This window comes from Pungitius pungitius, chromosome 7 (assembly GCF_949316345.1).
Source record: "Pungitius pungitius chromosome 7, fPunPun2.1, whole genome shotgun sequence".
NCBI classification, from domain to species: domain Eukaryota; kingdom Metazoa; phylum Chordata; class Actinopteri; order Perciformes; family Gasterosteidae; genus Pungitius; species Pungitius pungitius.
The window spans coordinates 1,420,000-1,436,687 of NC_084906.1; the positions used below are offsets into that span (position 1 = coordinate 1,420,000).

Sequence of the window (16,688 nt, forward strand, 5' to 3'; positions counted from 1 at the left end):
TGAGGGAATGTAGCTGATTGACACATGATAGATGTAATAATGTGTGTACATTGTCAGGAGCTACCGGGATTTTGAATTTTGCCCTCGGGGATCAGTAAAGTACTTTTATTCTATTCTATAATTAGCTCTTGACTGTCACTTTAAAACGGCTAAAATATTCAAAACTTTGAAAAAAAATCACAGTATTTGTGACACGTCATCAAGGAGTATATTATTGATAGTCAAAAGATCAGAAATCGAGGCCAATCGAGTGTTCCAAGCACGAAATTCACTTCATCCGTCATTCCTTCTAGAAAAAAATTGTTTTAATAAATCACAAGCAGAGGTACAGTTGCAAAAGTGATCCATTTATTCTCTAATAAAAGATAATTTAGGCACTGAAGAAAGCAGAAAGAAGCCGACATGCAGGAGTTTTAAATGACATCATGCCACTGGCTGACAGGTACCACCTACCCAGTTGTGTCTGTGATGGTGCTGATGCTGTGACTCAGCGCCCCCCCCCCTTGCTAAAGTGGCCTGTTTGAGTCAAGCAACAGGCAATAACAGACAGGCGGTTCTTATTTTCTCTCTGTCATACACGCCTAATCTGTGCCTTAATATCTCTCTCCATCCTCCCAGCGGGGAAGAGAGCGTCAGTTTGGCACACGATGCAATTCAAATGCTTGTGTTTTTCTAAATGAAAGCTCTGAGGTCATAAGAATGTGTCATTGAAGTGTACCGAGGAGTTCAGAAAGCTCCGAATGCGTCCTCACTGAGTCACACTCCCCCCGGCTTGAGTCATTGAATTCCACATATTGTTTTTGTTTATTTTTTCTTGTTTTCGGAGGAAAACCGGTTTGAATAGGTGGTCTGAATTGGTAATCTTCAGCCGGGGGCCTTTTAGCTGTGTGTCAACACGCTACACCTTCATTACAGCTTCCAAGACACATTTCAGATTTCTTAATGACAAAATGTTGATGGTTAAAGTAGATGGTTTGTGTGTGCAAATGTGTGATTTGATGTAAAAATACTACATTTCTTGTAGTACACATGGGGGTCAGGGTTCCCTAACATATTTTCATTCTAGCGCTCGATCTGAAAACGCATTATTACCAACAAATGTGGTAGTTGGTTGGCGGCCTCGAAGCTTTAAAACGTTTATTCGAGATCTAATTTCTGTAAACTCGTGCATCAACAGGAGACCCGGCAGAGTGGGAGATGAGGACTTTAGCAAACTGCATACAAACCCGCTACAACGCAACCAACACCAGTATCTGGACTCCAGGGGGATTGGCCGATGTCTGGCCTCAGCGTCTCTGCCTCAGGATGGAATTCAATCCTCAACGATTTTGCACTATTGGTATCTCATGCGAGAACGATCATTTATTGGTATATTTAAATTAATTTTCTCTTCATTGGAATGGCATAGCCTAATCTTCTCATCTACTTGATCCTTTGGCAAGAAAGAAAATATGTTTTTTTGCCAAACATAAAAGTAAGAGAATTAGAACCTTTACTTCAAGTCTACATATTCTGCAATGTAAATCTAAACTGAAAACGCCAGATGCAAATACTTTGAGCAGTATCAGCTGAATAATCACTTGCACTTTTAGCTCCTGTGTAAATTAGGCCCTGGAGGTCTAATTTAGCGAACTGTACACGAGTTCCTCGTCACCATGGACACCTCTTTGTGACGGTCTGACCTCGGCCCGCTGAGTTTAAACGCATCAAAACGGTCAAATTGGCAGTAAAATGTCCCCCTGCTGAATTGCCTTCGGTGTTGGCTCTGACACGGATTGAAAAAGCAAAGTGTTTCCTTCTGAGAATCGAGCAGTGGACTGTCGATCGAAGCCAGACTGGTCAGCGCTGGCCCGAGGCCCGTCTGACATGTGTGTCTGGGGTCAAAGCTCTCTGAACATGGTCTTATTTTCATTAACGCACAGATGTTCACAAATAACTCACTGTAAAAATACAAAAGCCGAATATGGGCAATAGATTAGATATTAGTGGAGCTTTAGAGGGCATAAGTGAGATTTTAAAGCAGCAGATCAACATTTCCTTTTGGGTGTTATGAGAATAGTCACATCAACCTCTGTAAATTAATGGAATTTGGGGAAATGTGTTTATTTGCTCTCTTTGCAGGCATTTCTATCTAGAAATTTCTATCTACATGTGATTCTATCTAGACCAGCAGATATTTATTTCTTGGCCTGGTTTAAACACATCCGGAAAGAAAAGCTATCATTATGTCCCTCAGTAAGGAAGCTACTGTAAGAAATGCTTAAGCCCAGAACTCCCCTGTTCGAACTCAAATGTTAGTTTAACAGACATTTTCACAGATTAAATAAACAAGATGTATCATGTTTTTTCTAGGGCCGGGACTCGATTAAAAATATTAATCTAATTAATTAGAGGCTTTGTAATTAATTCATCAAAATGAATCGCATTTTAATTGCATAAATATTTGACCTGAGAACAGTGAGAAGTAATTTTTTTCACATGGATTTTTATTTTTGTTCAACCAATTCCAGCAGACAAGTGTGTTGTGTTGTGGATTCCAGCCTGAGAATCTATGAGAATTGATGTTGGATTCAAAAGCATCAACAGGTGTGTGGTGGAACAGTGCAGGGCGATAACAGGAAGGCTGAAGTGTGGAGAATCCTGAGTTCAAACCTGCTCTCTCAGAAGGAGGGTTTGGTTGCAGTCAGGGCTTCAAACTGTAAACTTTGAAACAGTTTTGAGGTTTAGTAAACAATCCCAAGGTCTAATATGAGAAACGGACACAATGAGGCATGTGCTTGAATAGCACAAGGGAACAACTGAAGGGCTGCAGGCTCCTACCTGCTGTCTGAGGTTGTGGGTTCATGCCCCTTCATGCAGACATCACTTCTGCTTTGAAAGAGTTTTGAGGTTTGAGTAGCAGTCTCAAGGTTAAATACGAGAAACCAAAATTTTGTTTGTGCATGGTGAGGTAGTGCAGCACAAGAGAACAAGAGCAGAGGAGCTACTGTCCTTACCCTGTAGGTTGTGGGTTCAAGCCCAGTCTTGGGTTTGAGCCTTTGGGTATACTTCAGGTTTGAGTAGCAATCTCAAGGTTAAATACAACAAACAAAGTGTTGGTTAGTGTGTGGTGAAGTAGCACAGCGGAAGAGCTGCTGCCACAAGCCTGCACTGCATTTGAAGGTTTTGGGTTCGAGCCTTTGGCTTTACTTCAGGTGTGAGTAGCAATCTCAAGGTTAAATACAACAAACAAAGTGTTGGTTAGTGTGTGGTGAAGTAGCACAGCGGAAGAGCTGCTGCCACAAGCCTGCAATGCATTTGAAGGTTTTGGGTTCAAGCCCAGTCTTGGTTTTGAGCCTTTGGCTTTACTGCAGGTGTGAGTAGCAATCTCAAGGTTAAATACAACAAACAAAGTGTTGGTTAGTGTGTGGTGAAGTAGCACAGCGGAAGAGCTGCTGCCACAAGCCTGCAATGCATTTGAAGGTTTTGGGTTCAAGCCCAGTCTTGGTTTTGAGCCTTTGGCTTTACTGCAGGTGTGAGTAGCAATCTCAAGGTTAAATACAACAAACAAAGTGTTGGTTAGTGTGTGGTGAAGTAGCACAGCGGAAGAGCTGCTGCCACCAGCCTGCACTGCATTTGAAGGTTGCGGGTTCAAGCCCACTCTTGGTTTTGAGCCTTTGGCTTTACTTCAGGTTTGAGTAGCAATCTCAAGGTTAAATACAACAAACAAATCATCAGTTAGTGTGTGGTGAAGTAGCACATTGGAAGAGCTGCTGACATAAGCCCCTGCACTGCACTTGAAGGTTGTGGGTTCAAGCCCAGATGTGAAAATAGCATTTAAAAGAGTTTTAAAGTTTAACTCACATGCTCAAGGTTAAATAGGAGAATCAAAGCTGCCAAAATGTGACCAGGACTGGTAGTGTAGGGGTGCAAGCTAGAGCCCAGAAGCCTCTGTGCGCACCGCCAGTGGGTTCAAATCCCGCTCGTGCCAAGTCTTGAGCACACTGCCGCGGAGGTAGTAGTGGGGGCATTGTCCCCACGGTTGTTTCGGAGAAGTGAACCCTAGGGGTTATGCAGAAACACAAGGCGCGGTCACTTGAGTTATGATGGCATGGTCAAGAATGATGAAGAATCTTTTGCTGACGAATTGAATTTGATGTTAATTGCTTTGCTTTAGCCTTTTAGCACTTATTAGCAGAGGTGGGATCAAGTCACTGTTAGGCAAGTCATTGCCCTCGAGTCCCGAGTCAAGTCGAGTCAAAGACGAAGCAAGTCCCAAGTCGAGTCACAAGTCAAAGCCAACAAGTCTCAAGTCGAGTCACAAGTCGTACCATTTTAGTTTCGAGTCATTTCGAGTCCTTTTATTATAGTGGGGACGGGGAACCCTGGGTGATGGTGCACTTATTAGCCATGCTACGTAGCCTATAGGGTTCCACCTTTTTGACGGGAGAGAAGGCCGGATGAGTCAGTAAAGATGAGCAGATGTGTCTCATTCAGCGGTCACACTGACATGAAACTTATTACAGCCTCTGAGGGCATTTTTCAAGACAATCACATGTTTGTCTACTTCAGGGCATCCTGTGGACAACCTTAAACTGACAGTCTGGCACAGGGTGTAGATTTGCTTACCCTTTTTAGTGCATCCACCCTCCAATTCTCTGTCACATTCAAATTCAACTCACTTGTGCCTTCACCAATGCAGGAAGGATGAATAGCATGGTTGATCCTCCAAGATGCACCAATCCGTCTCTGGGGCAATATCCCATTATGATTTTTTTTAAATGTCAGTTACCCAAAACTAAAAAAGGATTTAGGAAGAGCCACCATGTCCCTTGAGGGTTGAACCCAGATAAGGTTTAAAGTACAGAAATTTGGGGCATTTGGCATTAGTGACAGGGACGTGTAGGTTGCTCCATCTAAGATCATTCCAGTCATGTCATGGGAAAAAAGTCAAAATATGTAGGGTCAAAAAATGTCACAGAAAATATTTTTTTTAAATAATAGGTAAAAAATTATTATTAAAAAAATATGTAAGGTCAATATATATATATATAATATTATATATATATATATATATATATTATTAGGGGCGGGACTCAATTAAAAATATTAATCCAATTAGAGGCTTTGTAATTAATTAATCAAAATTAATCACATTTTAATTGCATAAATATTTGACCTGAGAACAGTGAGAAGTAATTTTTTTCACATAGATTTTTATTTTTGTTCAACCAATTCCAGCAGACAAGTGTAGAAATAGCATATTTAGAAGTATAATACTTTCAGAAATTCAGGTAGCCTATAGGTAAGTAGACCATCTGTAAACTAGGTTTTTTTAAGTAGACCAATACTTTCAAGTACATTCAGAACATTGGTTATTTTTTCAGACGTGGACTTAGTTACCCTGGTCCTTAAACCAGTCATCTGGTGCAGTGTGGGTTGGGTGTGGGTCCTTGTAACGTCCACGCTAGCTGCTAATTGTGTTGCGTTGAGGTGATACTTGAGGCTCGATGTGAATTCCTTGTTGCACAGCTTGCACACAACCACGCTCTTATCGACGCTTCCATCCGTGTGTTTATTATAAGAAGATTTCCCATTCACGGGGCCACCAGACACGGTCTCGTTAGCTTCTTCGTTCATGTTCACTGTGGTTTGTTGTTGTCTGAAGTCATGAACGCTAGTTGGTGCTCCAGTATAATCGGTCCTTCCGAAACTCATCCAGTGAGAAACGTTCCGCGGTGCAAAAAATAAGTGTAAAAATGCGTTAAAAATGTTTAATGTGTTATTTTTTGTGTGATTTTAAGAAGGGTTCTAACTTAATTTAAAACAAAATGAAAATAATTCATTTCAAGAGAAGGCACACAATGAGCTAATTCTTCCCTTATATTCAAGTAAAAACACAAAAGATTCATGATCTCTTTGGTTCCTCTCTTTTTAGCAGAAACTCTCTTCAAACTTTATAACAACAACTTTGATTGTTTCACATCATCCAGTGAGAGAGCAGCATGCACTGTAGACTCACACAATGAAAGTAGGATGATTCATTAGAACAAGTATAACAGTGAGACATAAATAAGACTGAGTGAAAAGACTTTTTAGTTTGCAGCATTTGTTAATTATTTCTCCTGAAACCAGCTCCATTGACCCCATTTTAAAACACCACGCAAGATCGTAATTGCTGTCATTTTTCAAATCAGGTGCATGTCACTGCGGTCATTCACTTCACTTGTTATGAAAAGTTGTAAATATTAAGGAAAAAAGACCCACCGAGTGACCCACGAGACCCCTGGAAGTTTCCTTCCAGCTGATATGAGCATTTACTGCTGGCACACACAGCGCTTCATGTTGAGCAGTGTGTCTCTGGGCCTCAGGGGCTATTTCTGACCATGGTGCCAAAATACACACCAATCGCTCACTGCCCAAAGGCCAGGATGTACGCAAGCCTCTATGAACTTTGATGTACTGCCAGTAAGATTTTAAAAAAAAACTCTGCTGGCAACAGGGGAGTTGACAGTGAACATGCATGACACCTGAAGTGGTTTGAAACCACTGTAGAGCTTTTATGCTTAATGCACTTTGGTTGTGATTGACCACACATTAGGGCTCTGAGGAGAGCTGTCACGTCCCTGCACCCTTCAGCTGAGCTTAACATTTACAGATGGGGGAAAAAAAACACCAAATACAACTAGAAAAATGAAGCAAAAACAGGAAACTATATTTTTTATTCTATAAACTCCAAAATTGGATCCGGAAACGTGGGTTTAAAATCACACTCACCTTTTGTTAAAAAAGCGGTTCAGGATCATTAAAAAAAGTAATCATTCATGCTTTCATATAATATAAATTAAATCGTCAATTCAGCTCAAACCAAGCAATAGATTGGTTGTGCATCTCAAAACACCACCAGATGTGAGAAAAAGGATAACTGTTACAGCACAATAAGTTAAGTCGGGCTGACAGTGAGAAGCATCATGTACGTTTGTACCTTGACAGCTTTACAGCTTGTTTAAGGCAAAGGTACTTAAGAAAAACTGTTATCTTGGTTAAATGTAATCTGTCATTCACTGCTAGGAGACGCAGTATCTGTCAAAATATTTAAAAACAGCTTGTACAATTAGATGTACTGGTTGATGATTAATTTTCACAACAAATATCCAAATAATTGTTAATTTCTTGTATGTTATATTTTAATTCTAGCAGTTGAAAGCAGCAGAACCCCTGTTTTGTAACATCCCTGAAGATGCTTGTCTATTCAATGATAACCCATAGGATGTCCATGTCCCAAATGGTATCAAATGTCCATTCCAAAGTGTGTGTGTGTGTGTGTGTGTGTGTATGTGTGTGTGTCTGTCTTACGTGACGTGTAGTGTGCGTTTCTGTGTGGAGCGCAGTGACGTGGAGCTGGAGCTGAGTGTGTGTGTGTAACAGTTGGATATCTACATTAGACTTGTTCCTAATGGGGCAGGATATCACCAAAAATGTTGATGGTTCTCCTCCATCGGAGCTGAATCTGTGGAAGTGCGTCAGCAGAGCAAGTCATTGCAGCGGTAACTTTGATTTACAAAGAATCACCCATTTGGGGGAGTTATTTTATTATAGTTATTTTCAACTAATCTGAATTTTCTCCTGGATGGTTAAACAGTGCGCCCCTGGTTTCTTCGTCATCTGAGCCCCGAAGGAAAAATGTGCCATGTCCCCTAACTGGTCCCACGTGAGAGGAGATGAAGTCGGGAACATCATAACGCAGCATATTGTTACACTCTGTTTTCATTATTATCGGTGTGGAAATGCTGCACCTCAACTGAGAGGAATATCTCGGACAGGAAATCCACATTTAGATTTCACCACTGACATGAAACAACACAGAAGATTATATATTTTTATATTATTGCTATTGCTAGAGCAATAAAAGTGAGAGTTTCTCCACAACCAAACACAATCTCCACTGAAACAGTAACAAAGATCATGTATCAAAACAACAAATTAACTAGAAATATAGAACTTTCATCATAGGATAATAGCTGACAAAAAAAAAGAGGACAACCCTGATATTTTGCAGGAAATACTTCAGAGTAAGATTTTTCTCTCTGTCATTTACCAACAATGGGGTAGTTTTATATTTTGGTACTGGTTCTTTTACTTTAAGTCAATGAGTTTAAAATAAGACGGAGTGTGGTTCACGCTGCCGCCCTCTAGTGCTCAAAAGGAGAAAACACCACGGAACTCATTCATTCAGACCTGATGAACCCTGCTTCAGTTTTCTGTTTACTATTTATTGTTGTGCTCTGCACTTGATCATTATGTACATCTTGTACCAGTAAACAGACCTGAAAGGGAACACATGAACATCCTTTTTACACAGTTTAGTAATACTTGAACAGCAGACAGGCAAACACTTAACATACAGTAGTTTTGTTTTTTTTCAAACCTGATCACTTCCATACGTAACTTCAACCAACACACATCCATTGAATACAATATAGAGGTTAGCTTTTTAACATAGCCGTTAGACTGCAGATAGGGAATTCAGCCAGTGAGGGAGCTTATGAGTGTTATTTCATTTCACATGTAGGTCCTCAGCGTCACTAGAGCACAGGAGCACATACCACATGCTTCCAGTAGCCTCCTTTCTGACTAAGACCCAGAGGCTTGTTCAAGCACCCATTTCAGTCAAGGATGCATCTTTAAAGCAGAAATACTCGGTACGCAGTCCAGATCCTCAACAAAGCCAATGTGCACCCTGGGGAATAATGAAGGATTCAAATCCAGGACTTCAAAACAGACAGAAAGCGAGAGCGTGATATCAATACAAAGAGCATTTCATGAACATGTGAAGGCAAATATTTGTCTCAATTTGTGCGTGTGTAAATTTACTGTAAACACATTTTTAACAGATGTCAAACTTCAAGATGTCATTGTTGTCCTCGAACCCCCGAAAAAAGAAACTGAGAATTACTGCAGTTTCTGCAAAAAGGTTATCTCATATATTACATTTTTGTAAATGTTTTTACAGGAGGAGACAATGTCAGCAGTCAATTTCTAAAATACTGCGACGTGTCAAACCACGTGTGTTGTACCTAAATCTTGATATGAGATCAATTCCAGGATTACTCATCCAGACAAAAAGAATGATAATTATCATTTCAATTATTTATTGATAATTATCAATTATCAATAAAAGTGTCAGTGCTGTGATGGATATGTCTCGGAACATAAAAAAATAAAACATTTTAAACGTCCAATCGCTGCCAATAGATATAGGATCTGAGTAAAATGAATAATTTGAGATGTGGTCGTGTGCGATACACTAAGCCACATGGACATTGTCATCTGACATTATATTACAATCAGTTGTTGAGTGAAAGATAATGGCCCTTAAAGTCTCAAACACGTTCTTTTAAAACCACAAAAATGCAGCAGGTTTGATACACAAAACAACCCAAATTAAACAAGCAACATGTGGACAAATAATAAATAATAATGGCTTCCGTTCAAAGCTGCACCGAGTGAAGTTTGTGCTTTCACAGAGCATGTATTCCTTTATGAATGAGTGGGCATGAGGCCCTGAGCTGCTCCATGTGTGGAATTGACCCTAAAATACAGTACTCGATCCTCAGTTCCCTCAGACATGGAAACACAGCAGGCTTGATAACATTAGACACACAACTAATAATGAATCACTCTCCTACAGTACAAGCACCTTTTTGTTATTCTGAATATTACGTCAGCAACGGGAACTGTAGTGGTCCTCGGACCGGCGTTTTTTTTTATTGTAGAGCCACATCATTTGCCTCTTTTCAATTGTCCTCAGGAAGCTAAATAAATAAGGCTCATGGAGAAGGGAGCAAACCAGAAATCAGTTACAGGCAAAGGTGCTAGTGACAGTTTACGTTCATTCCCTTTGCACTAAATGAGTTAGATTATTAATTTATACAACGTGTTTTGGACCAGGCTTGTCAGTGAAACAACTATTGTACCTCGAATGTTGAGCCCTGTAGGCCTTTGGTGAAATGCCTTGATTGCTTTTAAATGCCTATTTGGGCCTTACAGACTACACTGGGGCTCGGAATCGTTTACTCTCTGATGGATTTGTCTCTTTATCGCGTGTGTCCGTCGTCTCTCGCTCTCTTTTCGATCGGCCCCCCCGCCCCCCCTCAATCAAGCGTTGCTTTTGTTTTCCCAGACATCCCGGAGACTCTGCTTTGATTGCCCGGTCTCAGGGCCGGGGGTGGGGGGGTGGGGGGGGGGGGGGGGGGTGGGGCTGCGCCACATACACACTGTAAGAAGGTACTTTTGAGCTGCAGGGATCTTTTGCTCGGTCACACCGTCCGTCCGAAGGCTGGAGTTCTGTAGTCCTTTGACGTCTTTTCAGATGTTCTTTGTGTGTAACGACGCGAGAGGTGCGGGTCGAAGCGCAGGTATAAAGGCAGACGTTTTAGGGCTGTAGCATGTTGATCGGGAATGATGACACATTTTTAGGATTTAACGGTGGAATTAGGAGGGACATCATCCTTCGCTGACTCACTTCCTCCGTTTATTCAGTAGAGGGGTTTTTGTCCTTGGCTTTCAAATTCTGACCACGCATCATTAAGTTCCATGAAAATCATCTTGGCATATTGTTCATAGGGCTGTCCTGTCGCCTGTGAGAAGAGACAGAAAAAACATTATTATTGGTTTGATCTATTACTTTCATAAATTGTGTCATTTCTTTTGTTGGCGGGTTCTACCAAGTCATTGTGTTAACACGTTTGTATATTCTATTCCAGGTGTGTGCATGTCATCATGCATGCAAACTGTATCTTTTCTTGTTTGCATTTACCTATATTTTGTCATTCAGAATCAATTAGTCCTTGTTTTTGTGGGCTCGTGTACTCATGTCTAACATAAAGCTTTCTTTAAGTCTGCCCTGTTTTAATTACCTGTATTGCTGCTGTCTTAAACTGATCAATCAGTGGGTATCTTGTGATTCACTCACGAGACCCCTGTGATTGCGCAAACTTTTCGGGGTTAAAGAGGCAATGATAAGAAAGGTGACGGGTGACATTTACTTTTTCCTTGCATGCATGCTGGTGACGTCTACCTGCCAAAACCTCACAGCAGGTCACAGAGACATGACCCTGATCCACTGAGGACTCCTGACAGTAAAAAGAAAAAGGCTGAAGCCACAGGTAAGCCCATTTTACTGGCTGCTGCTATGATTAAACTTTCCCTTTCCTAAATGTCACATCCTTAATTTACTGAATTCATCCACAGGTACGAACTCCTTTGCTCGTGAATGTGACTGAGGATTTGGATGCAGATTCGGTGGATTCATTGCAACAATGCGCCTGATCCTACGCCTCCTGACGCTGATCTTGGTGGCGTCCCCCGTAAAGGTCATGAGGGCACCGGCCGCAAGCTTAGATAATGTCAATATTTTTCTGACTATGGCATGGCAGGTGGCCAAGCACGTCGGCCCAGATTCGAGCTGCTATGTCTGCGGCCTGCTGCCCTACACGGCAGGGGAAGGCTTACCTCTGATGGCCTTACCCGCCTCTGACTGCGACACCTGCCACCTGATGCACATCCCGCTATCGCAGTCCTATTCTCACCGTGACTGTTCCACGCTCAGAATGAGACCACTTAATTGCTCCAGTGGACATGGGAACTGCTACAGATGTCTCGAAACCCCCAAACCTGTCGCCATACAGCTCATCCCGCAAAAGTTCCCGTGGTGCCTCCAGAACGACGGCGGGACGCGCGTGGGGCACTCGGACTGCCTCCGTACGTTCAGGTGGGACCCGAGTCAAAGAGACGTCGAGCTCAAGTCTCTGGATTCGGCGCCTCAGCGCTGTTTGGCCGCGGCGGGCCGGGCCCGCTTCAGCGCGCTGGCTCACCGCACTGCCGGGTGCTCCATCTCATCTCCCGAGGGGATGTACTGGGTGTGTGGAAACCTCGCCTACCCGCATCTCCCCGTGGATTACGAAGGGCGCTGCGGATTGGCGTACGTCGTCCCGGCGATGAGAGTGACTCGTTCCCTGCCCGAGAAAGCCCCCAAGCGGGTTCGGCGCGGAGCTTCCGACGCCTTCGGGACTCACCATCAATCAGATTTCAAGAACGTACTCGGCCCCCTCCTCCCTTTTTACGGAGTGATGTCTGCACTCGATCAAATCGCAGACCTGTCTCATTCGATAGAGGTTATAGCGAACGAAACCAGCAGGGCTCTGATGCTCCTGTCGAGTGAACTCGCCTCTGTTCGGCTCGTCGCTTTACAGAACAGAGCAGCCCTGGATTTCCTTTTAGCCGCCCAAGGAGGAACCTGTGCCGTCATCGGTTCCGAATGTTGCACCTTTGTGCCTGACTATAATTCTACGATTGGCGACATAGTCGACCACCTTCAGGATACGGCTAAATCGGTTCACCAGGATAGTAGCTCTTTATTTGATTGGTTGAAAGGTGCTTTTGGTTCATTGGGTCATCGCGCTGTTGAAGCGCTCATCATTTTTCTTGTTTTCATTGTGTTGCTCTCTTTCTTTACGTCATGTGTGAAAAAGTTCATTTTCAATATAAGATGAGTTAAATGAACTATTCTCGATCAGAAGCAAGCATTTTCCTTTTCTACTTTGCCAACATGACTGATCCTTAGATGGTAAATGTTTCTTAAAAACAGTGAGACTGTAACAATGTGCTTCAAAACGCACCAGCAATCTTAAAAAAATCTTAATAATGCCTAATCTTATGATCATTTTTCATTAATATGATTTTAAACATGATACGGGTTTTAGAACTAGGACACAGCTGTAGAAAACAAATACAATAAAATGAACAACTACAATGAATTTTGAATATGCTGCCTGTCTGGAATTGGTGTTTGTCTGAAACATTTTTCGCCATACAACTCTGTTATTGAAGTTTAACAGCTGAGTCAGCAATACAGGTCTGCTGACCTGGTTCAACGATGATAATCAAAAGTTTCTTTCTTTGTGCTAAGTTAGAAAATGTTGCCCTGTCCTGCTGAAGAATTCAAGTCAGAGACAGTCTGGCAGGATGGGGGTTCCTGTCTGGACTTGATTTAAGAGTCGGGACCCGCACGGACAAACAGAGGTTTCTCTGTGTGTATTGATAAGGGGATCGGTTTCTGTTCTGACTAGGGAAGCAAGGTCAGCGGGTCAACCAGCAGATGTGTAAGATAAGGAGGGAGGTTCACACCACACCCCAACCAACACTCAACCATTGTTCTTTGTTTACGTTAGGCAAGGTGGTCTGCACATTGGATGTGACCGGATCCTTAGAGGCGGGGGGAGAAGGTTCATCCCCTACGCCAGCTTAGGGCCAATAGAAATCTTTTCTTTGTCTTTTGGGTTATAAAACATGTTCTTGCTGATGTTAGTTAGTGTGTGTTCTTCCGGCCTGCGGGCCGGTAGGATTGCTCCTGCCTTTGCAAACGCAGCGCTTATACTTGACCTGTGATCTGATGAATAAATCTACCAGAACGAGAGAAGTAGTTTGGCTGAATTCTTCCAGACGTCCCCATCCAGGCTTCCAATTTTTGAACACGAGCCTCTCTTTTGAAATTACTAACAATTTTGGTGACGTCCCGACGTGATTGGCTGACCTGGATGAAGATCGAGGGGGCATCCGTTTTCCGGAACAGGCAGAAGGCCGGCGGCGTGGTTCAGCGTTGACAACAAAGGAGCGCGCTACAGAATGGGTGAGCAGACGAGCCCCTTTTTGTTCTAAAGGAATGAAAAGTCTGCGATTGGACAAATCTAAAATAATTGTTGTCAACTGCAGAATACGTCTCTGTCCTATAAGACCACTAAATTTAAACTAAATTTCAAAATATTCTGATGATCACATGTAAAGTATAAGCACATAATCACATTGAATTCAACATTAGGGAAAGTGAATGAGTGTCCACAGGGTAGGGAATTTAATTAAATATATACTCAGTAGAAATCCAGAGTTGAAGTTTGCGTCCCTCTGGTGATCGCAGTCCTACTTTCGCATGCAGTAGGTTTGGCGGTTCAGTGTAAGAGTAGGGACCTAGCGGGTAGGGATTTAGTTAATTAAATACAGGGTTTAAAAAGGAACGACGGTGCTCACTTGAGCTATCGAAGGTCGACCCTTAGTCATTAGAAATCCAGAGTTGAAGGTTGCGTCCCTCTGGTGACCGCAGTACTACGTATGCATGGACTAGTATTGGCGATTCAGTGTAAGAGTAGGGACTCAGCGGGTAGGGAACTTTAGGTAATTATATAGAGTTTAAAAAGGAATGACGGGGCTCACTTGAGTTCCCTGAGGTCGACTCTTAGTCGGTAGAAATCCAGAGTTGAAACGGTCCCTTTGGTGATTGCAGTTACACGTATGTATGTCGTGGACTGGCAGTTTAGATCAGAGCAGGGTTTAAATTTATGTTAATCATTAGTCAGAAGAAAACCCAAGTTGAAAGGTACCTCTGGTCCTGCAGCCCCATTAGTGTGATATGGGGACTGGCAGGTTAGAATATTAGATGACGAAATAAGGACACAGGGAAAGATTTGTTATTTTTCATACTGGGAAATGTGTGGGTGGTTGGTGTAACTCCTGGTGTTTTACCGAACCTAGAAGCTGTGGATCAGGACTTGAAAAGGACTGAGAATCTGACAGTGAAAAGTGTTTGACCGGATTACACATTTGTGGGGATATGTATTAAAGGGTAAAAGGGAAAATCATAGTCAATAGTGGTGATACAAACATGAGAGAAATAAAACAATATAGGTGAACTGGTGTTATAAGCCTCAACAATCGAGCGCTGTATTCCTCTAATACAGTAGAAGCTTCTTGATTGGGTTCACAGTATTGGGCATTGTGTCCTTTCTCTGGTGTTCTAAAGCCATGTGTGAACAAATAAAATAACCTGTGAAACTGTGAGGAAAACAGAGGAAACCATAATGATATGGGATGATGCAAAATAGGCACTCTGGGTCTATTTAAGATCTATGAGAGATTTATGAAAAGAAAAAAATTTAAATTAAAAAAGGAAACATGTAACAGAAATAAGTGGAGTGGGACGTAGAGATGCAGGAAGGCTGCAGCTGCGGAGCCCCTTATCATGATGAGACAGAGACTCAGCCAGCAGGGTGCTGCAGCCGGCTGCGGAGCCAGCACACACACAAGCACACACACAAGCACATGCAGTGCTAGGAGCTAAAGGGAGACAATGTGGAAAAATTCTTATAAAGTTGTGTGATTATTGATGCCAACAGAGTTTCACACAGGCAGTTAGAAAAGTTCAGTGCAAGAAGTGAATTAGATAGACGTAGCAAAAGAAAAAGATATAAAATAAAAATTGATTGTAATGGTTTAATGATTTTGTGTCATTTGGGGTTCACATAAATCAGTTAGTTTGACGAATCAGAATAAATTAATATGTTAACACCCCTTATGGGTGAGACACGCACAAGCGTCGTTGCAGTTAGGGATTGTAGATCCAACAACAGGTTTACAAACAAAACAACAATTGGAGATATCAAAAAGTTTTGGTTATCCTGTTTTTTCAGAGTGAATAAAGTTGTTATAATGAAGCATGAATGACTTCTATGTGAATGAGTTTCTAGGACTCCAAGCTATTACCCCAATGTTGATTTAACTATATGAGGTCAACAATAGGTTATTAAGAACTGTAACTAAATGTGGAAATGTGGTAGAACATTTCTGGGAGAAACAAGTTGGGTATTTGAAAGACAGACCCCAGCCGGAGCCTGTCAATTAGAGTAATCTAAACACACCACAAGGTCACGGGATGGTCAGAAAAGGCCCCAACTCGTAGCTTGAGGAAAACAGCAATCAATCACCCGGTTCGGACAGAACAAGCATGAGACAGGGTGATGTTATCAAGGAAACTCGGCCAGATCAGAACCTGCATCAAAGTAATGATTTGAAACCTAAGAAGTGATGAGAAATGAGGAGAGTAGGTGTATATAGTGTCAGTCGTTTGGTATTAATGTTTGTAGTTTTAGTCTCCTACACTCAGAGATGAGCTGTAAATCGTTGAGTGCTGATATTGAGTGTATAGTGCACGATACACTTGATACAGTATCTTGATGATGGAAGCAAATGTCTGATCAAGGAATATTGATACTAGCAGGACATAAAATATGGAAACTTTGTCACAGACTGTCGTCTTGTAATAGTTCAACAAGTAACAAGTATTACACACTGCATTTGACTGCTAAACATGAGAGATCTGTACTCTATCAGTGTTGAATGAATGAATGAGTGAATGTATTGGATCACAACTTGGACATGAGCTAAGTTGTGTTTGCAAGTAACAGATATGCCTTCGTTTGCTTTTGGGCCGAAAAGCAGTAAAAGTGGAGACACTCAGGCTGCTGTAGGATAGGAAGTCCTGACCAGATGGGTCTGCTGCAAACGGAATTTATCGTCTCTTAGTCCGATTGTTTATTTCACTGGTGGTTTGGGATTAACCTTCTGACACATTGTTTAAAACTGTGGGTTTTAGTGATTGATACAACTGCAGATGTCCATCCACTAGTGATAGTAGTTCACAAGTTTAGAGCAAATCGACTGTAATGATGGGGGCCATTGGATGGTTTATTTAGATGGAAGGAAAATAGGGAAGTAAGTAAGTGAAGAAGAGATTGAAGTTGAAAGGTTATGAGAGAAACACACAAGTGTTTCAGAGTATGACAGAGGGTAAAGTGGAAGTGTAAAGAAGGTTAGAGGAG

At 42.0% G+C, this 16,688-nt stretch overlaps 1 protein-coding gene across 6 annotated transcripts in view; it reads right to left on the reverse strand.

The window, feature by feature from the left end:
* Positions 1 to 8,231: 8,231 nt before the first annotated feature.
* Positions 8,232 to 16,688, reverse strand: part of dnajc6 (DnaJ (Hsp40) homolog, subfamily C, member 6) — a 34,582-nt gene continuing 26,125 nt past the window's right edge. For all 6 annotated transcript variants that reach the window (XM_037470387.2, XM_037470388.2, XM_037470386.2 and 3 more), the window contains one exon: positions 8,232 to 10,619. In XM_037470387.2, coding sequence (XP_037326284.2) covers positions 10,518 to 10,619 — 102 coding nt within the window. In that variant the 3' untranslated portion in view covers positions 8,232 to 10,517. The remainder of the gene's footprint in view (positions 10,620 to 16,688) is intronic.